Source organism: Eutrigla gurnardus (genome assembly GCF_963514095.1).
Source record: "Eutrigla gurnardus genome assembly, chromosome: 9".
NCBI classification, from domain to species: domain Eukaryota; kingdom Metazoa; phylum Chordata; class Actinopteri; order Perciformes; family Triglidae; genus Eutrigla; species Eutrigla gurnardus.
The window spans coordinates 8,268,669-8,294,627 of record NC_139923.1 but is presented as its reverse complement, the minus strand read 5'-3'; the positions used below and the strand labels follow the sequence as shown (position 1 = coordinate 8,294,627).

At 40.7% G+C, this 25,959-nt stretch overlaps 1 protein-coding gene across 1 annotated transcript; it reads right to left on the bottom strand.

Moving 5' to 3' along the window:
- Positions 1–1,015: 1,015 nt before the first annotated feature.
- eif4g2b (eukaryotic translation initiation factor 4, gamma 2b) lies at positions 1,016–25,959 on the bottom strand (the record flags this gene model as incomplete). Its single annotated transcript, XM_084017886.1, has 21 exons — positions 1,016–1,820; positions 1,956–2,077; positions 2,827–3,035; positions 5,325–5,529; positions 5,636–5,894; positions 6,994–7,209; positions 7,422–7,526; positions 9,005–9,133; positions 9,585–9,698; positions 9,796–9,959; positions 10,548–10,689; positions 11,049–11,231; positions 12,269–12,379; positions 12,570–12,721; positions 12,810–12,876; positions 13,005–13,136; positions 13,276–13,378; positions 14,685–14,810; positions 16,177–16,242; positions 17,398–17,508; positions 25,907–25,959. The coding sequence occupies 21 exons, from the start codon at positions 25,957–25,959 to the stop codon at positions 1,755–1,757; spliced, it is 2,835 nt and encodes a 944-aa protein (XP_083874012.1). The 3' UTR covers positions 1,016–1,754.

Here is a 25,959-nt window from a genome sequence, read left to right as displayed (position 1 = left end):
TTTAAAGCTTAAGATGGACATGTACAGTATGTATTTGTATCCGTGATAAACTCATGGCGATGGCTGAGCGGGCGGCTTGCAGCTAACGGCGCGAACAGCATGATCAGTACTAAAACGGTGCAGAAAGAGCAAATAGTCGCCATGTTTCTGTTCAATATTGTCAACGTAAGTTTAATTGACTTTTGAAATTTCCCAAAAAACAAATGTTGACATTTCCATCAACGCATTTGGAGCAAATAAAGCAACAGTGATGTGGTCAGGATTTGGTGCTGTAATCTACCAGCTGAAAGGAAACCAGCAGACTCGGTGCCGCCAAGTGTGTTCGTGAGTGTGAAGCATTTCATGGGGAGTTTGAATATGTGAAGAAAAGCAGAATAAATAAGAGTGAAACCTAGTTTCGGTGCTCATGTACTGGACTTTATTGACTTTAAAGCAATAGGTGCAAAATCATTTTGAATACCTTACAATATGATCTGAATCCATTGCTGTACACAAACATGTATTATCGGCATAATTCTGGGGTTATAATTCATAACTTTGCTTACTTGTTTAGTTCTTAAAGTTTGCTTTAACTTTTTCAATTTAAGATATTGTGGGCGGGACTTAAAGTCCCACCTTTTAACATGTACATGTCTCAAAGAGAAAGATGAGCCATCTAATTAATAAAAACAAGCGTTCTTTCGTGCTTGAATATTAATACTTGTAAACCATGTGAAGCCTCATATGAAAAGTCTGCTTCAATATATTTATTGTGCAATTAGGCCAGGACTTAATCAAATACTTCAGCATCGGCTATAGGTTATCCTTAAATTTCATTATCCTAGCAGAAAAACAAAACCAAAACCAAAAGCCCATCTAACTAAGAGGTAGAAACACAGGCATCTTTGAAACGTTACGGTGGCACACCAACGACTACAACCTTATTGTAACATCAGGAGGATCAGGAGTTTTACAACCTCATGTCATAAAAGACAAGGAAGATGATGAAGGGGAATCACAAAAAAAGGGGAGTAGCTCATCAGTGACTACGAAGAGCACTTTTATTTAAAACAAAAAACATTTTTAGTTAGCATATGTTGACTAAACACACGTTAATTCATATTTTCCAGCTTATCTTAGCTCTCACTTTAGTGGGCATCCCATTAAACGTTACGAAACAAAGAGCTGAATATATATTTACTTTGATATTCACTCTGCAGCCTGTTTTTAAGTACGACATGAGTGATGGAAAAGAATCCAGGCTGGACCTTTACAGTAGATTACAGAGCAGGTCAGTGACGCGACCTTTAGTTAATAACCTTATGCTTTCAACTAGCATTAGCTAGATCACTAATCCATTTACTGAGGGGGGATTCCTACGCATTATGAAAGCAGGTCGCCCCTGTGGAAGGTTCCAATCACTAAAAACGGAGAAAAGCATGCGATACAGTGAAAACCAAACAATGACTAGATTCAGTCAGAGCAAAAAAACAAACATGGTTGAGCCACTCCCGGCTTCATGTAGCTGGTCAGGACACTAAATCAAACATCCATGAGGCAACAGATCACATGAGGCTTCCTGGCGCGTCATGGCGGTACAGGTGGTAACACAACAGACCCAACAGGTACAAGCTTGCAGGTTATATTCACACGACAAAAAACAGCTAAGTGCCACATGGTAGTGGTTAAATTAAGAATGGAGTTAAATAAAAAGGAAAGGCGAGTGTAATAATTTCAGGTGGAGGCTTGACAACCCAACGCTGCTCCCTGGTTTCTCAGTCGGCTTCGTCCTCCGACTCCTCCTCCTCCGCAGTCTCCAGCCAAGTGAGCCACTGGTTGACCTGACGGACACAAACAAATTATGTGTGTTTATGAATAGCTGAGAGTATTAAGTCATACAAATCAAAAGGCAATTTCTTTTACAGCAATCCCATAACTGCAGAAACTAAAAACCCACTGTGATGACATTTCTGTACCTGGAATAAAGATTTTCCTTTTCCAGGGAATTCTTGGGTGATGTCTTCTTTCCATGCAAGGAAGGCTTCTTCTTCAATGATCTCCATGTCGTAAAAGTTGACAAAGTAGCGCAGCAGCATGCCTGTGGGGAAAGAATTTTAAAAAATGCATTACAGAATGATTCATTATTGTTCTACGGGCGACATATGATAAAAGTATGATTTGTTGCTTTTGGACCCCCCCCAAAAAAAACACTTTCAAAAAGGTAATCTACAGTTCATAGAGTGCATGTAAATCATAGTTTGAGCCAGCTTCGACGTGTGCATTAAAAATTCAATGCTGATAAACCAGTCGATATCTTTTTCTTTACAGTAACGTCACAGCCAAAAGCACACAACGTCCTCGGTTGCAATTTGTTGTTTGTTAGTCCAAAATAAATGGTGGAGGAGCAAAATTAAAAACATTTGGAACATCTAACTTAATCAGAGACTTATTACAACATCATTTATTCCCATTTGTGCAGCTCAGCTCATCTGCTCTCTCACTTATGAGCCGTTTAACTTCCTAACATTAGCTCGAAACAGCTTATAATACATAAAACTATGAATGCCAAGATTATTCATTTAATCAAAGTATTTAAATACAATTCAATATTTTATTTCCTAATCATTTGATCTTTTTTTTTTTAAATGCCACTAAAATAAGTAAAAGCACAACCTTTGGATTTTGGATCGTTTACACCAATTAATTATTTTTTTTGTTGTTTGAAAGAAAACCATTGTTGTACACTGCTGGTTGTCAGCGCCCTCTGGTGGACAAACTTCTGCACTGACATGGACATATGTACCGATATATTTTTTAATAACTTAACTGATATGGATCTGGGCGTACCTTTAGGGAATGCGCTGGTGTTGCAGTGCACCTGCAAGGCGTAGAGGGCGCTGACCTGCAGCTCGGTATGGTCGTGCAGGAACTTCTGCATGACGGGCTTGAAGGCCAGCAGCAGCTGCTTCTCCTGCTCCAGCTGCTCTTTGGAGGGGGCCGCCAGCTGCTCATCGCCCTCCGCCATGCACAGCTCCTGGGAGATGTACTGGAGGAAACTTGGGGAAGATCAGCAGACGATGGTCGATCACATGAAGGACACTTTCTCATCCAACAAGAACATGGTTTTGCATTTCTTTCAATGTATAAACCCTCGCAGGAATAAAAGACCACCACCATGACTTCAGCCTCTAGAGTTTAACAAACAAAAAACCTGAACTGTTGAGGTAAAGTGATTACAGTGATTATGTTTTAGTGCCATTTTAAGTGTTTAAAGTATACAGGACTGTCTCAGAAAATTAGAATATTGTGATAAAGTTCTTTACTTTCTGTAATGCAATTAAAAAAACAAAAATGTCATACATTCTGGATTCATTACACATCAACTGAACTATTTCAAGCCTTTTATTATTTGAATATTGCTGATTTTGGCTTACAGCTTAAGAAAACTCAAAAATCCTATCTCAAAATATTAGAATATCATGAAAAAGTATACAAGTAGGCTATTCAACTAATCACCTGAATCATCTAATTAACTCGAAACACCTGCGAGGGTTTCCTGAGCCTTAAAAACACTCAGCTTGGTTCAGTAAACTAAATCACAAGTATGGGGAAGACTGCTGATCTGACTGCTGTCCAGAGGACCATCATTGATACCCTCCATCAGGAGGGTAAGACACAAAAAGAAATTTCTCAAAGAGCAGGCTGTTCACAGAGTGCAGTTTCAAAGCATATCCACAAAAAGTCTGTTGGAAGGGAAAAATGTGGCCGGAAACGCTGCACAACCAAGAGAGATGACCGCAGCCTTAACAAAATTGTGAAGAAGAGCCGCTTCCAGAATTTGGGGGAGCTTCAAAGACAGTGGGCTGAAGCTGGAGTCCAGGTATCAAAAGCCACAGTTCACAGACGTGTCCGGGAAATGGGCTACAATAGCCGTATTCCCATGGTCAAGCCACTTCTGAACTCAAGACAACGGAAGAAGCGTCTGACTTGGGCTATGGAAAAGAAGCACTGGACAGTTGCAGAGTGGTCCAAAGTCCTCTTTTCAGACGAAAGCAAGTTTTGCATTTCATTTGGAAGTCAAGGCGCCAGAGTCTGGAGAAAGGCTGGAGAGGAGCAAAATCCAAGTTGCTTGAAATCCAGTGTGAAGTTCCCACAGTCAGCAATGGTTTGGGGAGCCATGTCAGCTGCTGGTGTTGGTCCACTGTGTTTCATCAAGTCCAGAGTAAATGCAACTGTGTACCAAGAGATTTTAGAGCACTACATGCTTCCATCTGCTGAAAAGCTCTATGGAGATGAGGATTTCATTTTCCAGCATGATCTGGCACCTGCCCACAGTGCCAAAACCACCAGTAACTGGTGCACTGACCATGGCATCACTGTCCTTGATTGGCCTGCTAATTCCCCTGACCTGAACCCCATCGAGAATTTGTGGGGTATAGTTAAGAAGAAGATGAAAGACACCAGACCTACAAATGCAAATGAGCTGAAGGCCGCTATCGAAGCATCCTGGGCATCAATAACACCTCAGCAATGCCACAGGCTGATTGCCTCCATGCCACGCCGGATTGATGCAGTAATCCGTGCAAAAGGATTCCCAACCAAGTACTGAGTGCATCAATGGACATTTTCAAATATTTGATTTAGTTTTGCTGTTATAAAATTATTTTTTTACTTGGTCTGAGGAAGTATTCTAATTTTTTGAGATAGGATTTTTGAGTTTTCTTAAGCTGTAAGCCAAAATCAGCAATATTCAAATAATAAAAGGCTTGAAATAGTTCAGTTGATGTGTAATGAATCCAGAATGTATGACATTTTTGTTTTTTTAATTGCATTACAGAAAGTAAAGAACTTTATCACAATATTCTAATTTTCTGAGACAGTCCTGTATATAGTCATGATTATTGGGATAATAATGAAAATCGCAATTATTTTGGTCAGGATAGCAGTGACATTTTCATATTGTCCCGTACCTAATTTAGAATATAGTGGGTGGCTTCTGTTAATGCCACCACTACTGTTAATGCTACTACCATACTACCAACACCAAATGCAGTTGGAACCCAAGGGCCTGGGCTGCACCAGATTTCTGCCTAAAAGCCTATTAAGGCAGTTTTTTCTCGCCACTGTCGCTGTAACGCCCCTGGGTGATGTTGGGACTTTGAAATTGTGTTGACTCTTGAAATTTTGAGCGTATTCTAGTCCTGCTCAATGTGTCCTGAGATGACTTCTGTTGTGATTTGACACTATAAATAAAATTTAATTGAATTGGCTGAATCAATAATAGACAGAAATAATAGTTACCCTAAATTAAGCTCCTGAGACTAGACAGACAAAACCACATGTACCTGGTCATGAGGATGTTGACAAAGCCTTTATCAGTGTGAAGCTTGGGCGAGATGTTGTCTTTAATCCACTTGTAGATGGACTGTGGAGAGGGGTCTGCCTTTATCTGTTTCAGCAGCTCCTTCTCCAGCTTCAGTAGCGGGAACAGGAAGCTCAGGCCCTTTCCCTCCAGGATCTCCAGCATGCGGTCCTTGTTCTGATCGATTTCTGCCAAGAAAACAAGTTATTTGATTCGATTTAATGCAATGCATCACAATGGGATTAGGTAGAGGAGTGGGACTTGATGCTGTGTACGTAGAAGTCACTGAAGTACCTGGGAGCATCTTCTGCATGTTGACCTTGCTCTGCTGGAATAGGTCGGTGAGCCACTCTCGGTCCTGCAGCTTGGCTGTCTGTTGCAGGCAAAGCAGGAAGAGAGGGAAGTGGGTGCCATTCTCCAGGGGGTGAGCCAACTCCGCCACGCTCACCAGCTCCGCGATGATGGCCCGCGCCGCAAATTGGGCCAGGTAGGACTTCACCAGGGGCACGTCCAGCTCGATCTTAGGGCACTGGTCCAGGACGTTGAGGAAAGCCTGCACATAGGGGAGGAAATGCCACAGCGTGACTAATGATGGGTTCCCCTTCTGGCCTAAATCGGTATCTAATGTTCCCATTAATTACAGCTACTTCCAGTTCATAATAATGCAAAAAAAACACATTTCTGTCTGGGACCAGACATTTGAATCTACCCACACGGATCAAATCCATGTATCGGGGAAACATTTTACATCTTACTCTGTGAATTAAGGATTTATTTCCAGATTTGTAGCTTGTAGAAAGAGTGGAAAATCTAACCAACATGTGTGAGTTAACAAGGAAAATAAGTTTACTTAGTTTGGTGTAAAAGAGAAAGTTAGAGGGGGGAAAAAAAGAAAAGAAAAAAAAGAACTGAGGTACTTGAACTCCTTCTCTTGGGGTGTTTATTATGTTCATTAATCAGAGGTAGCAAGTGCATCTTGGTACATGCAAACGTAGTCAGTGCAGCTCCGCAGCAGGAGAGATCACCTTTCTCGATGTGTGACATCTGAGCAGCACTCTGCTTTGATGTCTGTGAGAAATGTTATTATTTACTTTTAGATGGCGAGGCTTTGGCATAGCTTCTTTTTCCATGTGTATTTGTTGGCGTATCGCACATGAACGTCTGACTGCCACATCTACACAAAACACTCAATATTCAACCCTTACAAGTAACCTAAAACATTTTACACACATCCTCCCAGAAGAGACTCTTTGATATACATGGCATGTCTTCTCAATAATGCCAAACATCATTTTTACTTTCTCATCTCGCTCCACTCCACTGGCAGAAAGTATGTTGTCAGGGCAACACATCACCTCTCAACTTCAAAAGACATTAGATCCGGGTGGATACTTTGGTCTCTAATGATTGGTTCGCAAAATAATCAAATGGAAATCAATTAGAGTGGGGCCAATGCAGCGAGCCGACAATTCTGTCTGGTATGGTGGTGAGACGGTTTTGTTTCTTCCCCCCTTTGAGATTTCCTGTTGGTATTTAATGAAGGCAATGCTTACGAGTGCAGACCAGTAACCAGGACCGTATGGCAGTACAATGTGTCGTTGTCATTTCATCAGTTTACTTAGACTATCAAAAGGAGTGCTGGATGAGTCTACCTGCATGAAGTTCTCTCCAGTGATGAGGCCCTCAGTGCGAAGCGTGTGGATCAGGGTACTGGCGTGCTCTTTGTCCTCATCAGGCCGGTCCAGGGAACACACGACGATCTTGCTCAGCATCTCCGGCAGGAAGTGCTTGGGAGCCTTCATCTCTCTCACGCCGCTCACAGCCTCCGTCAGGTTCTTACTGTTCAAGTACTCAGTCATGATTGCTTCCTGAAGTGGAGATTCAAGGACATAGAAATAGGTTTCATCACTAAATGTGAAAAGGATTTGTGCTCTCAACTGCTTTGCCTTCAACCAATCACAACACAGACGTGCTACTTTTAAAATATAAGCAGCCAATACATTTGTATTATATAATATAAGAAAATTATATAAATTGCAGCAGTTATAGAGAGAGATCTACAACTTTTTAAATTGCCTACGGTCATTTTAAGCAGTTCCTCCTTGGCAGGAGGCGGTTTCTTGTTTATCTTCTGAGGTTTCTCTTGGATGGGTGGAGGGTTGTTCTTCAGGCCAAGCTGTGGAGGCTGAGGCAAAAAGTCATGTGATCAGCAAACATACAGAGCCTCCAAGAAACCACAACATTTCATCAGGGTTCCTACAGCTTAAAGGCTTGATTTAGTGTGTCGGCATGCAGGCCAATGTTAGTTTAACATGCTACCATTAACTAAACAGTAGGGCTGGGACAACTCGTCGGCGTAATAGACTACATTAATACGTTGAAACGAATAATTTGCGGCGACGCCTCGTCCCAAACAACTAGACAAACTCTTGTTCCATACTCCAGTCCAGTGGTGGCTTTACGTTTTTCTTTTTCTTAAGTAATATAACAGGCAATCGCAGATGCAAGACGTGAGCGGCGCTAACAAGCCATCATTAAATGATGACACGACTCCGGTCCTTAATGCCCTTCCGTCAGCAGCAGCTCCTGAGTGACAGCGGGACAGCCCCCCCCCTCCCCCCCTCTGTGAGAGACTCATCATGTCTGAGCAGCAAAGACGTTTGTTCAGTGGTGGACTGCTGTCCCAATCCTGCTCCACCAACAGACTTAAGAACTCTTTCGTCGCCCTGGCCATCAAACTATACAACAGCTCTCAATGATGGCAGGAGGCACAATAGACAATGGACACTTGGTCACTTTATAGTTGTAATGTAGTTTATAGTTGTGTAAAATAAAACATTTTATTTCTAGTCACTTTCTATTTTATATAGCTTTTGTATAGTTTCTAATGTATGTTTAATGTATAATGTATGTTCTATGTATGTTATTGCTACTGGATGCTTGAATGTCCTTCGGGATCAATAAAGTATCTATCTATCTATCTATCTATCTATCTCAAAGGCTCTGTGTTCCGCTCTCAGGACTTTTGTAGCTTCTCACTGAAACTCTGGTCGGAAGTTTAGTTTCTCTGTTAGTACTTTCAGATTGTGTTTTTTCAGCCGAATAGGACTCGTGTTAAGTTACCGCTTAACAAATTATTACTTTTATTGCGAATACTATAGGAAATGAATGTGTTTATTCACATTAGACCGAATCCTTCAGTCGTATGCCATACCTTTGATTAATATAAATAATAGGCCAATAACAAATATAAGAAGTACCAGAAGAACAAACTGTTGTGATGTCTCCCTCTTTAATATGTACCCGTTTTATTTGAGATTCATAACAGTACATTGCACTACGCAGTTGTTGGTCTCATCAGCTTGTGCTAAGTGCCATGTTAAAGAAATGTTTCAATATTGAAATGTTAACAAGAACGCAGGAGGCCTTTGGTAAATATATATATTTTTTATAATTATTTTTGAGAGAGAAAAAAGTCACATTAAGTCCTGCCTCTGTCTTAGCATGTCAGGCTTTTGACAGATTAATTTAAAACATTTTAATTCTTTTTTTTTTTTATTATATTTGAACAATTATTTGAGATGGATTTTTAAAAGTAACCTGTTATACTGAGTAGCACACCATTCATGTAGTGTAGTGATGTTGAGAGGGGTCGTCTCTCACCTGTCCCAGAGGGGGGGTTTGAGTGCGGGGGGGCTGGGCACTGGGAGGCATCATGGTGGGGATCTGAGGCTGAAGCTTGGGTACCTGGTTCTTGTTGAGGAGGAATGACTGAGCGGGCCTGAGGCTGATCTGTGAGGCCAGGAAGTGTCAAGAACACAGAGTGGACACATTACAATTGGTCTTGTTCTTAGGAGAAAAAAAAATCTGCACATGAGCTACATCCATGCCCTCATATCTCATAATCGCAGTCAGCGGACCGGCTACCAGTTTGAAGAAAAGAGGAGAAGAAGAGGAGGAAAGATGAGAAAGATGGAGATCAAAGACAGAGTACAGGGTAGAAAAAGACCAGTAGCAGGTTGTGTTCCTCAGAATAACGCGTCTGTTTTATAATCACTGGGCATGAAGACTTAAAACCGGCAGGCAGCACTTCACCGTACAGCCACCGACTACATCTATATCGTTTAATCCTTGTGGAGTATCTCACCAAACGTTCTGGCTGGCAGCGTCATGGTGATTATGTTTTTATTAAAATGTTTAATGCTTTGAGTTCAGTACACTTCGCAACCAACTAACTAGTTACCTCATCGGCATTGAGCTGTCCTTTCTTGCCAAATCGTGGAGGCATGTCCTTGGACTGGACCTGCTGCTGGGCCATGTGGTTCTGGTTCTGATTGAGGAAATGCTGGTTCTGGACCTTGAAAAAGTCACAAGGGCATAGTGGATGAGTTTCTTAAGCTTCAAAGTCAGGATTTGTAGAGAAACACCAATCACTCTGAATCTGTTCAGGTTACCTGGTTGGACTTAACGAAAGACTTTTGCCCCCCGTCGAACTGTGACTGTGGTTGAGGGGCGATGTGGCCACTGTGTCCATTGAAGAGCGGGTTGGTGCGATGGCGTCCCATAGTGGGCGAGTACCTATCCTGAATAACCCCCGGGCCAGTTCCAATCCCACTGCCTGGGGAAACAAAGTAAAAACATGACGTTTGTAGATATTTTACACAGAGGAGTGAGCTCAAGCATGAGATACACTGGCTTATTATATGAAATATAAATAAACAAATACACAGGTGAAGCCATTTTGTATCACTTGTAGTGCACAACAACAACATCAAAATGGGTTATTAAACATTTTAACCATCCAAACCCCAAAACCAGCTGGCAGGTTTGAAAATTTCAAGATTATTAAGTATTTACTATATTCATTTTTTCTTTTGATATTGACGAGAAAGATACAGAAATTCAACTTATTGGATTATTCTTTTTTTTATGATTTATGGCATTATAACAGTCTTATACTGCACAAAAGGCATTTTTGAGTTCTCTCTACTTCTAACCATGACTGTGCATTTTCCATAGTGGTGCAGGATTTATATACTGCCGTGAAAAACGAGGTCACAGTGAGTAAAATGTGACGAGAGATTTATTTATTTATTTTTTAAATAAACTTGGGGTTCAGAGGGTTTAACGCCTCAATGATGTCTGTAAGATGGCAAAAAGAAAAATGATAACATGAGATGTGGCTATCAATTAATAGAGCCCATACCTGGCATTTGCCCAAACATATCGGCCAATCCCCCAAGAGTCTCTCTGTCAAGTTTCATTCTGTTGGGCATGAAGGGGCTTTCCAGGAAGAAATCCATCCTCATCCCCTGAGACATAGGTGCTGGGATGAAAACACCCAAATCCTACAGGAACACAGCACAGAGCTGAAGTCATTTAACTGTCCCATAGCAACAACAAGTCCAACCCAGAAGTGCATTTGAATTTCTAACATTAACTCGATATAACTAAGCTGCAAACCAGGAACTTAGATCCTGTGCAGATCTTATCATAAGGACAATGTCCTGCTGACAATATGTTGCCTGCTGAAGTGCAAGCGGTTCGTAAAGGGAGATAGTTATAATGTTACAACCTATGTAACATAACTATACCTATGCAGCCCTTTAACCCAAACTTGCCTAAACCTCTGCTTTTGAGCAGGCAATAGTTGGACATTAACTATTAATCGTCCAAGAAATGAGGACCATTATTTCAATGGACTCACTTTCACAGCATCCTGACGGATCTGGTGGATCATCTTTGGTCCGTTGTCGATGAAAGCCTTGCGGGGGACCCAGTTGTTTTCTCGCAGTTCCACTGTGTCTTGCAGCAGGAAGCGGATCCTGGCGGGCAACTCCTTGTTGTTCATTAAGGATCGCATACGGCCAAAATACTGATCCATTAAAGACTGCAGAAAGGATGGAGACAGGGAGTGAGGACAGGTAGAGCTTATAAGTACAGTATGACAGCAGGATTCACATTTACAAGTGAGGCTTTCGGTGAGTTTAGGATCCAACATGACACACTCTACCCAGTCAGGACCACAAAAGTCTAACTAGACAGCCAAATCCCGAACGGAAAATGGCTGGTTTGTGTTTACCATCCTGATCTGTTTGTTTACGTTTTCACTAAAGCTTCATGGTTTTACATCTGTGAGTAATGTAACTGGCATGCGTGAGTAACTGGCTCAAACGCATTTGTACAAATACAATTCAATGACTTTTGTGGCAAATTTACATGACCATACATTCTCTGAAACACCCGTGTATACATAAATAAAAAATGATAAAAATCTATGTCAAAATTTCTCCACTGTAGATCTCAACTAAAATGAGTGACAAACTGACTGTCTGGAAAAATGAACCAGAAACACTGGCTTGTGTCCATGTGTGTCCTGTAGGCAGGGATTGATATTAACTTTCTTTTGCTCATCAGCTATTCAGTTTCCATAGTTACTAGCCACAATTGTCGTTGGGAAATTATGTGAATTTGATTTTCCATTTTATTTCGTTGTATATGACTGGGGTGCAACAATTTACTTTAACTATATTCACAACTATTTTAATAATAATAAAAAAAATAAAATAAAAAAATTAGAAGAAGCTGCAACTCAGGTTGGAGCTCACTTCCCCAACGCAACCTTCTGGGACATAACTGATCTGCCTGAACGATAAAATAGATTTTGACCAAAAAGGAGATTTCTCAATGGACCTTAACTGAATCACATTTATATTATGGGGAATTGTGAAGTACATTTCCATAACGTTTCTAAAATTATCTTGAGTTATTTATTTTCCCCAATACTTCTCCAGGCTTGGAAATTGTATTCATATGACTTGACACTTCCAGGTTTGCCTTTCACTTCACTTCAATGTTATGGAGACATTTTTTCAATAATTGTCCCACATGCACACACGCAGTGCCATGAAAGGCTGGAGTAGTTACCTTTGCTTTCTCATGGTCGAGTCTCGGCCCCACTGTTCTCATTATCTGACAGAGGCACTCCAGATCCTCCCCCATATCCTTGAGCTGAACTCTCTTCTTCTTTTCCAGAAGCTTCAGAAAATGAGAGAAGGAATTCAGGAGTGGTGGGACACACAACATACTCAACTTCAGTTTCATGAAGGTATGCAGTATTTATTTTGATTCCAACACTTTATGTGCTGTGTTAAATAAGGGTAAAAAAAGTGCTTTTTCCAAAGGAATTTCAAATACACACAAAGAAGGAGAGGCTGAGTTCACGTACTGTTTTGATGCACTTATGAAGGATAGATTCATGGATGAGGTCGAGTTTGCCAAGTTCGCCGATGAATTTAATGTTGCCAAGCATCTTGATCTTGGCAATGGAACGCTGCTCCTCCTCCTCAGAAGTAAGAGGGTTGTCATGTTTGTCATAGACTGAAATGAGAGGAGAAACAGAAGTTGGTCGTGGACATGCTCGGATTAAATGTAAGCAGACGGTGCAGGTTCTTTTTCGAGAACTTACTTTCAACATTTCTGGCGCGGTTTTCAAATTCATCTTGAAGTTTGGAAATCAGCAGTCTTCGGAAGGTCTAAAATAGTATATAGATGAATAGAGTTTGATTTTGTATGGCAGTAGTGATATAAAAAGGAGAAAAAATGCACTCAAGGCATGAAAATATATTTGATTGGGGAGATAAATGTGCATCGCCACACGTACTGTGCTCTGCTTTTGGGATGTTTGGATCTCAGATGAAGGGCCATCAAAGTTTGGTGCGTCCTCTGCCAAGCGCAGACATAGCTGAGCATAGATGGGGCTATACTTCGGCTCTTCTAGGGCTTTGTCCACAATCTAAACCACAGCGAGGGAGGCGAGAAAGGAGAAACCAGAGAGCACATTAAAACGTGTATGGTTTTTCACAGCAGCCTGCCAAGAATCGATAAATACATTCCCATTTCCAGAGACCGAAAGTATAAAAATGTACTCTTACCAGCAAGATGATTCCTTTAAGGACGAGTTTTGAGTCTACGCCCACGTTCAGGAGCTCAAGGCATAGCTTGTCAAACTTCTCAGGCGTGAGTTTGTTGAGTATGCTAGTAGAAGATGATGAAAATCAGATGTTGGCATGACATTTTCATAGTTTTCCATATGTTGAGTAACTCAGCAAAACAACATGCCTAGCTGACCTGGTACATGAAGGCATGCACCGCTCACAGAAAAGTGCTGCATATCAAATCAAGTACTTTCTAACAAACCCCCAACCATAAGGGGGAGATCAACCCGTCTTGGTTTCACTTTTGGCGAGCTCATTTCTGATTGTTGCAGCTGCAGTCCAGAGTAGAAAAGTCATTTTCTGCTTGTTGCTCATTTAATGAGGATGCACTGGATTCAGATGAAGATCTTATTTTAAGTCTTTGTACATTAAGGGGGATTTTTACACAATATGGAAATTAAAGCTTTGTTCCGTTTATTTTAAATCATGAAAGTGCAGTAAAAGGAGAGCTTTAGCACTTAAGGTGGGCTGTTATTTTAGGTGGAACAGCACTATTCTTCTTGAAGTGACAAGCAGTTATGTATAGGATTTTATCGCCGATCATGATAACCACCCACAATAAGTTGATCGTGGTGAATTTTCCATTGTTGGGATAATTTTGTCTGAAGTGAAATAAAAAGCTGTCTAGCTGCTAGAAAAGTTAATGATAGTGCCAAAATTTAGAGTCAAACATCTGCTGCCTTTGGTGGCCACTAGGCTAGTCTACATTCCTGAAGGAGACACTGTCATCGCTTCATGTTTTCTACTTGTAAACATCACCTGACACCAATGGGAACAGTGCCTTTAGCAAAGCGCCATCTAAGTGACTGCAGAACTATGCAGTTAAACACACTGTCCCTGTTGGACTACATGAAGGAATGCATCAAAAATAATGAGAATTTAGGAGAAGCTGACATTTTTTTCTGACAGTAAATAGATGTTTTATTTAAAAAGGGACATATTCTCACATTCAGGTGAGCATTTAGGAGAAGCTGACATTCGTTTTTCTGACAGTAAATTGATGTTTAATTTAAAGGGGACATATGCTCAATTTCCGAACTCTATTTAAGCCCCCATATCTTTAAGCCCCCTCCCGACTTGCGAGAAAAATATGGTTCACCAATGCGAAGGTAGTTTCTCAAGTGTACCTTTGTGGGTATGTAGGCAGAACAGATACCCAAAGATAAAGGACTGGAAAAGTGAGTTGTTTTATGATATGTTGCCTTTAAGTAAACCTGTCCTGTAACATGAGGGGAGCTCTTCTGGCAATCCTGAATGGAATTTGAAAAGCCAAACCACCACTAACTGTTAAATCAATTGGACTTGGGTTGGATGATTAAGTCGTGTAGTACAGGCTTTAATCTTACCCTCTCACTTTCCTGAAGATTGCATCGTGTCGCTCTTTTTCGTTGCTGGAGTTGACATCTCGTCTAGTGCTTCGTGAAGGAACCCATCTCTGAACGCTTTGCCCTGGGGTTTTCCCCAGGAACTCGCTGTACAAGTACACACACAGAGAGAGCGAGAGAAAGAGAAAGTGAGTACCACAGGATCTGGTGACATTATGGATGGTACAGAAAAATACACTGCCCTTGGAATATAGTTCTAAAATAAGACCTAATCCCTCCCTTATTTTACAAGTGACTGCACAATCATACAACCAATGCTGCAGCTCTATCAAAATTAGAGCTGGGTATCGTTTGAGAATTTCAATACAGACACCTTGAATTTCATTTAAATATATAACTTTTAAAAGGTGGTTGCTGACAAGCCATGTAGCATTTAAAAAGGTGAGTTTCATAACCAGTTAAGGTATCTCAAAATAACTTCAAAACAAAATTCCAGCTATGGATGTAGAAAATAACCAAGCAACAACACAAAAATATCTGACCTTAAAAGGTTGCATATTTTACTGTATTCGATATGCATTGCCCCAAACCCGTCCGTGGTCCTGAATTTCAGCTGTCTAAAAGTTGCTCAAATGAGCTCTGCTGAGAACAGGCTGTTTCTGTGTCTGCACCTTTAAATGCTAATGAGCTCCATCTCCCTCGTTTCTGAAGCAGTCCGATGTGAAGTGGTTAGCACACACATACAAGCCAGCACAAACCGTAACCAGCATATTGTCATTTAATATGAAACGCAACCACCGTCTCTTCTGTTCTTCTGTAGCTGGGACAGTTTAAGCACTTATGTTGATTTGTACAACCAACAACAGAGCAATCTGCGTGTCTAGCTCTGAGCGACGACATTGTGAAACACCGCTATCTCACTGCTGTCTCACCGCAGGACACACCGAATTGATGAACGCCTCAGTGATAAACGCCCCCCCTCAGATATATCCTATCATCGCGCAGAGGAGTTCGGTCTATGCAAATGACTCCTGTCATTATGTTACGAAGGGAGCTGAATCTGAACAGCCTGTAGGAGCGCCGTTGTACCAGTGGGTGGGCTGCAGAGACCATGCAGGAGTCACTTGTTTTCCTCATTCTGGGAGTTGACAGGCTCAGGGAGGACCAGTTTATAGGTGTAGAGACCAGAGAAAACCTGTTTTTCATAATATGGGACCTTTAAAGTTTCAAGCGTGGAACTGTGTTGCCAAAGATAGACTTTTAAACACTTTTCTGCTTCAGTGTAAAAACAATCCCACACTGCCCGGTTTGTAATCAGACATCTGCCATCTGCAGTTGACTGACATCATGTTACAGGACTTCTGGGTATTCAAAACTTAGTTTCCTGGAATTGAGGCCCTTTTATCAACAAAGTAGTCTCGTCCACTTCTTCTGCAGTGGGGAAAACTGTTAGCAGCATAGTGCTAACAGTTGCACCACTAAACATTAAGTGTACTTTAAAAAAATTCCAAACCTGTTGCCGACAGTCTTGGGATAGTGCTGAGGTGCGCCCCTATCACCTCCTCCCCCCGAAGAAGCACTGGCGAAGCAAACACAAGGAAGGGAACACATTAGGTACATGCAACACTGAAGGACGGAATGAGCCACTTTGTTCACCTCAAGACAAACAAGATTAATTGTACTGCCTATGATCAAGCCTCACATATAGTCGATTGATTGACAAATCATGTCTGTTTCTATCCCTTTTTCCTCACAGATCTCCTTACGTTTTAGCTCAATAGACACATGACACCTATGTATGGACATGCTAATTGTTGCCATGTTTCCAGCAAAATGCTATGCGACAATAAAATGTATTAAAAAGTTTAAACATTTTTTTTAATTAATATGCTCTCCTAAAAGCCACGAGACTCCGGTCACACAGCGGTGATTTCACCTCAGTGATCATCGTAAAATACACTTCATTGAAACCAACGATCGTCCAACTGTAGTTTGAAAGAGAGACAGAAACGGTGACAGATACAACAACAAAAAAGAGGAAGTAACCACAAAGATTGTCATTTAAATGTCCAAAACACTACGTGACACAAACGCTAGGGCAACATGCACTGTTGCAGGTGCAGTGGAAAAGTACATGACTGCTCTGCTCCTGCGCTTTGATCGTGGTCTATTAATACTCAAATTTTCAGAATTTCAAAATTGCACTGAGCTGCATGTCAATGGAGCATATCTGCTTTTGACTGGGACTGGTTATTTGGATAATCAGGGCATCTCTAAGTCTTGTGAAGTTGTATTCAAGACATTTTTGAAACATTAACCATCAGCCAATTTGCCAAACTGCCACATATCATTGTGATGTAGATGTTTCTGGTATCCACTGAGAAGGTACACCATAAAGCAGCAATCTCAAATCCCCCCCAAATTGTAAAATGAACTTGGGGGGGATTTTACCAAGGAGGATTTGTAGCCTCAATCTAGACAGTTTAACATTTAATCTACTGTGCGACACATCCTGTAGACAGTGACTCTCTATAGTGTAAACCGTACAAGTCCCACTACCAATATTGAGCTACCGGATATAAATGCTCCATTGGCTCATTAGGTCTACCAAGTCCCTGTTTAAAAAAGGTTTCACAAAGACAGCCATTTTGAGCCTTCATACATCCTGCTTTGTTCTAAAAAGCCCAGAAGTTCCTGCCCCAAAAACACCAGCAGAGAAAATAGTTTTATTTACCTGAAACGAGAAGCACCCCCTTCTGCAATCACACTCTCCACTTTGGCGGCTTGACAATGATGAATACTCAAAAGAATAAGAATAATAGGAGGGGATGGGGGGGAAACGGTGCTGAGGAAGAGAAAAGGAGAGGGCAATCAGTTACTGCATGGGAGGGGGGGAGGAAACAATGCATATTCACGAGATACATAATTAGCCACAACGTGATTCAAGAAGGCACAAGGAGTTATCCAATATTATGTAAGGATGTCAGTTAGCCAACTTAGCTTGATAAACTATGCAGTAGCCAGATCTTTGTTATAAAGCCTTGCCACTGATGACAAATATAATAAAGAGAATTATAGACGATATATTACATGCTACAGATCAGTATTAGATGAGCATGCCTGACATAATGACAATAAATGCCAAAACGTAGAAATCTCCGCTAAAGCAAAAAAAAAAAAAAGGTGCGTTAGCTAACAGGCTAACGCCCCCCTGCCAACGATTTCTAATTCGCGAGTTAGGTTTGCTGAATCCATACGTGACATCGGTCGAATGTTTACCACGTTTGCGTTCAGCTGTTTTTAAAGGATTTACAAAAAGGGTTTTGTTGGTCGTGTACGTGTGAAGATAAGTGAAGGTTGCAGTTAGGTTGCATTGCATCGTTATTTAATGACTTTCTAATCCGAGATGTCCAGAGTACGTTTAGCAGAGCTAACGTTACCGTTGCACCATTAATGCAGTGAATTGGGGCAGGGCTGCTTGGTTAGCCGCTAATGTGTCCAGGCGACTATGCTTGCAGGCATTCAATCATGGCTGAGACTATACGGATTTATTTGTATTTGTTTTATTGATCCTGGTCCGAATCCCGTGCGTGGTAATGTGACACCCGTCACGCACCGTTACATCTGAGAAATGCACTGCTACGTTTATTTCCCACTGCAAAGACTATTTAAGAGTGGCTTACGTTAGGAGACGCCATTTTCTACTTGAATCAGCTGAGCCATCGTTAAGCTATGCTATCTAACGGCTCTGAAAGCCAACGTTAATATTCCACAGTTAGCTTTAGCGAGCTTATGTCAGACGTTAGTGTTTTCCGCTCGCTAGCTAGCAGAAGCCATTTTGGATGAACCGGTACGGGTTTTGTTTTTTTTTTGCAAGGGAGAAAAAACCTTCCTTACCTTTAACAAAGCAGCTTCAGTTTTATATTGTTGTGTGGTAACCAAAGAAGAAATAAGATAGTTGTAAAGGAAAAACGGGGTATGCGACGGATATCGGGAGAGCTAAAGGCATAAAGTTTGTCCGCACAAACACAAACATCAATCCGCTACTTGCTGCCTGGCTTGTTTGCGTTAGCTTAGCTGGTAGAGAGCTGAAGAGCTTGCTGCTGCCTTATGGGAACAGGACAGTCATCGATTCGCATTGGTCATTTATTTTTTTTGCCGTGTCCGTCGCGACCAATCACAACAAAGATGTGTTATTAAGGCATGTCTGGTAACACGTATCATCCAATCAGATGCGTCTTCAAGCAAAAGAGACCGTCTCCTTCATTTGATTGACACACCATTTAACATCTGCAGTGCAGAAAAAAACGTGTTATTTGCTCAAATTACAGTTTTTCTCGATTGTTTACACACATTTTCTGAACGCATGCCTCATACTCTACACACAAATCAACAAACACACACACAATGGACAAAACCCCTCAATTCTCCTGCAAAATGAAACTTTACATTCAAAACAATGTTATTTCTTCTCAAAATGGTATTTTGTTTTCAAATGACACACACAAACTATCATATGAATAGACATTTATAAGAACCAGTTGAACACTGATGTGCTCAATGTAAAACACGATGAACACTTCTTCTCCATTTACCATAATGACTTAGGCCTTTTTTTGTTCAGTGTTACACTCACTACAGACAGTACATACATAAATGTGTTGTAAAATATTTTAGAATATTGTTTTTATATATATTATTTTTCCCACAAGAATACTGTAATGTACACAGTGTTCATCCCAACCAACACAAAGTTGCATATACAGTGGTCTACATACAAAACCAGAAGAATTTACTGTATACAGTTACAAAAAAAAAAAAAACAACTATCCTGCATCCTCTCTTCTGTTTCGGTCTGGCCACAGCACCTCATCCACATCACAGGCAATGCAAGCGATGGCCAAGCAGCGGGGGAAATATCGCCTAGCATGGCAAATTCATGCTAGGCTCCTCCTCGTACTCTCACTCCTCTGGCTCTGCCTCTGTTGCCAATGACCACCAGTGTTAAAAACCCTCTGAGCCCAATCATTTTATTGTATCTATAAACCGCAACCTCCGTGCCGTTTTTCCTCTAGTATTGTGTGTGTGTGTGTGTGTGTGTGTGTGTGTGTGTGTGTGTGTGTAGGCCTATGTGTGTGAGTCTGTGTTCTTTTCAAATTTTAGTTAGGTTTATAATTTAAAAAGATGTGTTTTGCCCATTGTTGCAGGAGATTTCATTTTTGAACAAAGTGTCTTATGTAAAAAACAGTTATGCTTTGGGCATAGCAACCATGTTTAGTGTTTAAGCATTAGGCAAAAATCTGTAAATAAATTGTGCAAATTATATTTGCGTTGTGGCATTTTTTGTTAAATATTACTATACAAAAATATAAAAATCTGTAAATGAAGACACAAAAGGCAAAGTTGCAACACCAATAATCCCATCTACAGTAATACACAGGACTGTTTGAATAGGATTTAAGTGCATATTCTCCTCTCAAAGTGCACCAGATTCATGCATTCCAATGCAAAGGGTACAAAAAAATTTCGGCCGGGGGGGGCATGCCCCCGGACCCCCCTAGAGGGTTCGGGGACCACACCACCGCTGCTGAAAAAAATCCTGCGGGAAACACTGGTCATTGTGTCTCAAGTACCACTATTTGTGTGTAAACAATTGAGAAAAACTGTAAAGGAGATACGGGCAATTAAATTGCTAATTTGTACAAGGTCAGGAATTTCAAATACAAATAATAAATGAGCATTATACATCTTTTAAATATCTCAACATTTATGTTGCCTTTGGATCTTGTTTGCATCATATTATCGGATTGTCTTAGTTTTAATTTATGGGAAACTGTATATCGTCGTCATGTGGAGGCTGAATGCTGTGAAGGACCAGAAGTTTCAATTCCAATTTTTTCACAGTATATACTTTAATTTTGTGATATGCACAGATACATTTCACTTAATCTCTGAGTAAGTAGATATGAAAACATTGTCCAAACAACACAAATACATACTGTATACACTAAGCATATATTCAGCGATTATTGTATTCAATCTAAGCCATAACAATGTTGTACAATATTAAACCCAGCCTACGTTTCCCTAAAATAGTTCATGTGTAATTCAGAAGAATCCATATTCGGCATAAATTATGCAAAGAGTGTGTCAAAGTGCACAAAATCAACTCCCTGATGATAGTGGGCTTATAACATCTGATGGATGCAGCAATCAGGAGGCTTGAACCTCATATATCATCCACGCTGTTACCTCTGCTGTTGTCCAATGCCAATCACAGTCCAGCCTCGAGTAGTCTTGAGACTGGCAGTCTTGTATACTAATAACAGACTTCAGTTTTACCTCCTCCACAACTGCCAGGTTTGGAGCTGCATCAGTCCAAGCCCGGGGCAAACTGCAGCACATCACTGATCCTGCTGAGTAGGGCGTGGGGTCATGGCCTCCTCTCCTCCATGCAGCTAGGAAAATAATTGGGCACCTTCATCACCCGAGACACGGCAAAACTCCCCCCTGGCACTTCCAGCTAATCAACCCTCCACCTCCTCATCTTTACTGCAGCACCGTTGCCAAGAAAATACAAACGGACAAGAAGTCACCAGAGCACAATACTTAACATTTACCACTTAAAATTGAATCGTCTGTCTTTTGGTGTAGATCTTTGAAATTACTTTCAGCTGTAGTCTTAAAGACAAAGTGTAGTACTGTAGTGAGGTGCAAATTCTAACAGGCAGCTGTGTTTCACAGAAACCAAAATCTACATCAGCCATGTTCACTAATCAGTGAAATTAGCAGGAGGTGTTGTAGTATGTAGCCCTGAAATATTACGTTACAGTTTTTTTCAGTCGCTAACAAGCGTTTGTCCAACCAGTTGTCACATTTTCAAAACTCTAAACACAATAAGCACAGCATCGGTCTTCTGTGGCCATACCATTCACACATTTCATGTCGTTTTCACACAATATGCAGTCAGTGAACACACTTCCACAATGCTTACATTTTCTTAACAGACAAGCTATACCTCCCGACAAAATTATGGATTGTTTTTGTATTATTTACGAGTGTTAACACACAACATCCCACAATAGCAAAAACAATATTCCAAACCTTATACAGTATTAAAACCTCTGATTCTGCAATGATATCAGTTCAAAAACAATATATCTCAGCTGATACAGTTTTTCTCGATTGCTAAGACACATTTCTCGAAAGCTGCTCTCCTTTTCTCTAAACTGTGAACACAAAACCCAATTTTCAAGCTACATTCACAAAACCTCAGACTCTTCTTGCAAAACCAAACTTTCAACTCAAAACAGTTTAATCTGTACCCAAAACTGAACTCTCATCTCAAAACTGTTCAATCGGTGCTCAAAACTGAACTATGTTGTCAAATCGTGCCCCGAGTCAATCAAAATTAAAAACACTACAGAGCAGACACTAAACACTACATAGAAAAATAGAAAACACAATGCTCAGGACATGAAGCGGTAGAAATAAATGTTCATTGTTCACTGTAGCCTAAATGCATTGTGCAAAACAAAAAAACGGTTTATTTAGCACTTGTACATAATAAAAAATACAAGTACCAAAAACAGAAATCCTGTGCATTTACACGTAGCACTTGTAGGCTACAGTACAAAAACAAACAGAAGTCCTGTGCATTTAGCACTTGTATACAGTAAGCCTACGTAAACATAAAGTACAAAAATATACATGGAATACTAGGCCTACAAACAGTTAGACTAACCCTCCATTACATTGTAATAATACAAGTAAAGTTACATTGGCACAGTGATGTACTGAAACACATATTTACTTACAGTATACTGTGGTACAGTATATAGTATAGTCATACAGTAATTGCTGTCAACATTTACATACTATAACATCAAAAAAGGTTATTTCTTCTCTAAATCTCTAAATTTCTTCTCTAAATCTTGGGATTATGGTGGACACAGTGAATCTACTGATGTTTGGTTGTACCCTTTGTCCGGCCTCCCTCATGCTCATACCATGGACAAGAACATGGTCAATCACAGTAGCTCTGATTTCATCAGATATTACTGTTCTTTGTCTTCGCTGACCACCTCGACCACCTCTCACACAAACTCCTCCTCTCAGATTTCTATCCATTGTAGTGCCTCACAAACCAGTGCTCTCTGGATATATGTTCCCTCACATCGTTAGCCACAAGTGTGATACATTTTGAGTTGTTGTGTTCAACCAGTGACACCTGTGCTTTACTTGTGTTTGACTTTTGCCACCTGTGCTCACCATTATGCAACACAGGTGCATCACAATGAAAATGTGTTGGCAAGTTGTGTCTAAACAGGAGAAAAGTGCTTATGGTTTTGCCAAAAGAGTGACTGATTCAATCAGCGGGTTCAGGCAACGGAGCATTTGGTTCAGACAATAGGGTTTAGTGTTTTAGCAATTGAGAAAAACTGTAATAAACAAACAATTGAATAATTGACACACAGCTGATTTATGTTGGCTAAATTGGGCTGGTTTAGACTCAGTGGCAGGGGCTATTTTTTCTATTACACTGACACCTATACAGTGAAAGGAGGACTTTGAGGAGTGATGTTTTCGGAAACAGAAAAAGACAAACGTTTTATCTGGGCTTTTTGCTGTTGTTTTTTTGTTCAGAATGCTCTTGTGTGTTTCATGGATATTTTGTTCAATGTAAGCAATACTGTAAAACTTTTTCTGTTCTATCATACTGTAAACAGTATTTCTACTGTATCTCCTGTAGTAAAAAAGTAAAGGAAAAAAACTGATTTGCTTTTTACTGGAATGCTTTTGAATGTGAACATTACATGTAGACATACAGTTCCCAACCAAGAAATGTAGTGTAAAAACGGTGGATTGCATGTTTTGCATGCAAATACCTGTAAAACCGAAACATAAAAGTCTATGCAGTTTTTGTAATGTCAACAATAGCCAGTATTTTGAAACCTGGTGTACTTTGATTGACTGCATGTACCTTGTGAAGTAAAAACAAGTGTTATTCTTTGACAGAATAATTTCATTTTGAGTCAGATTTCCAGTGTTTTGGTAAAGTAAGTGTGTGCAGAGAAAGATGTGTTCTATTTTGAAATGAAGAGTTAGTATATATTTAACAAAATGTGTTTTTGAGAAGAAAATTATCCATTTGGCCAATTGTGTTTTGTAGGTGTGAGTCTGTGTTAAGAGTTTAGAAAACGTATCTGAAGTATGGGTAAGCGCTTGTTAGTGATTGAAAAAAACTGTAATTGAAAAGCACTTACATCATGCTGGATTGAAGAAGACCCGAAACTAGATATTGAAACCATAAACTCATGTTTACCATGTTTACTGAGATAATAAATCATGTGAGAAGTTGGGTCATTTTCCCATAGACTTCTGTAGTACAATATGACTTCTTTAGCACAACCAGAGGAGTCGCCCCCTTCTGGCCAGTAGAAAGAATGCAGGTTTAAGGTACTTAAGCCTAACCACACACACAAAATGAGGACAAAGGTGTCACTATTGTGGATGGTATAATTAGTACAGTTAATTGATTTTTCAGATCAAAATTAACTGTATACATTAACATGGCCATACAGTATCAAACATATGGCATGCGGGCCAGAACCAGCTCACCAAAGGGTCCAATCTGGCCCACTGGATGACTTTGTGAGTGTGAGACTTGCAGATAAGTCCATCCATCTATTGTCTACCACTCATCCTGTAGAGACAGACAACCATCGTAGGCCCGTCGGTGTGTGGTGTCAAAGTAGAGACAATCAACCTCACACCTACAGGCCAACGGTCATCGATGCACCTATCCCCATACTGCATCGAGCCCATCCCGGGAATCGAACCCGAGACCCTCTCGCTGTAGGGCGACAGTGCTACCCACTACATCACCGTGCAGTTGCAGATAAGTCATTCAATTAAATTCAATTGTGATGGCATGCATGTTGAAGGCGGCAGAAATAGCACACTGACAATTTTGCCAACATCAGCCTGACAAGAAATCCATCTCTTAACTCTCTCTTTGGGGTGATGGACAGGGCCGGGTGGACTTTGCTCTGCTGTCAGCGGAGCTACATAACACCATCAGTGATCGGGAAAAAGGCAGGTGTTGTGGTGACAAAAAATTAAAGAGAAAGTGCAGCAAATGGACAACTCTGGACATTTCACAGTATTTTGCAACAGGAAGCATTGTGTTTCAAGTCATTGAGAATGGATCACATCATGGGAGTGGTTGTCCAAACTGTTTATTTCCTCCAAGCCAGAGGTCTGAATCATCTGCAATTTGCCTTCTTACAAAAAAATATCCATGGTCTGCCATACCACATCCAAAGGCGGTTTGGCCAGGAGGCTTGCTGATCTGCCTCTTTGATTTCTGAGAGCTAATTGGACAATTTATGTAGCAAAAGGGGAAACCATTGGCAGAATTACAAGTAGCCTACTTCATGTAAATTGCTGCTTCAGCGGCTTTTCTAATCTGAACGAGAATACGGTTCTCTGAAAAAGCAATAAATACTTACATTGATGTATGATATGGTAGCTAATTCTGATAGCTTTCTCTTTGACCATTCTATTTTCCCAATACAATAGCCTATGGTAAAATATAAACGCCTTTTGGTGTGTGTGTGTGTGTGTAGTTCACAATAGCATGAACTCATAACTAACTTTACTGGTCCCTGGTAGTGGTGTAATGGTGTGGGGGGTATTTTCTTGGTACACCTTTGGCCCTGTAGTACCAATTAAGCGTTGTTTGAACACTACAGCCCACCGGAGTATTGTTGCTGACCACGTCCACGTCTTTACAACCGTAGCATACCCGTCTTCTCACGCTCCGTCACAAAGCTCAGATCATCAAACTGGTCCCTTGAACATGACAATGACTTCACTGTACTCAAATGGCCTCCACAGTCACCAGATCTCAGTCCAACAGAGCACCTTTGTGATGTGGTGAAGTGGGAGGTTCCATCATGGCCGACGAAGGAAACAGAAGACTATTCAAACTGCACTAGTAGGACTGGGATGTTGTGTGAGACAGAAGAGAGTGCAAACATTTCATTACATCCCCCACTAGAGGGCAGGATGATCCCTCCAGTTGAAATAAAAGACATCGGGTCCTCCATTAGGATGCAGTCTCGGTTCTGACTCCTATTACCTTCCCCTATCATAACCAGTGGCTTCAAACACTGCAGATAAAATAAAATACATGTGTGCCATACCCTTGACAACACTATCATGTTGTTCTCTCTTACCTCTTGTTATCTGTCTCTTTTCGTCGTTCTCCTCCCCTCAGATTAACATTCAT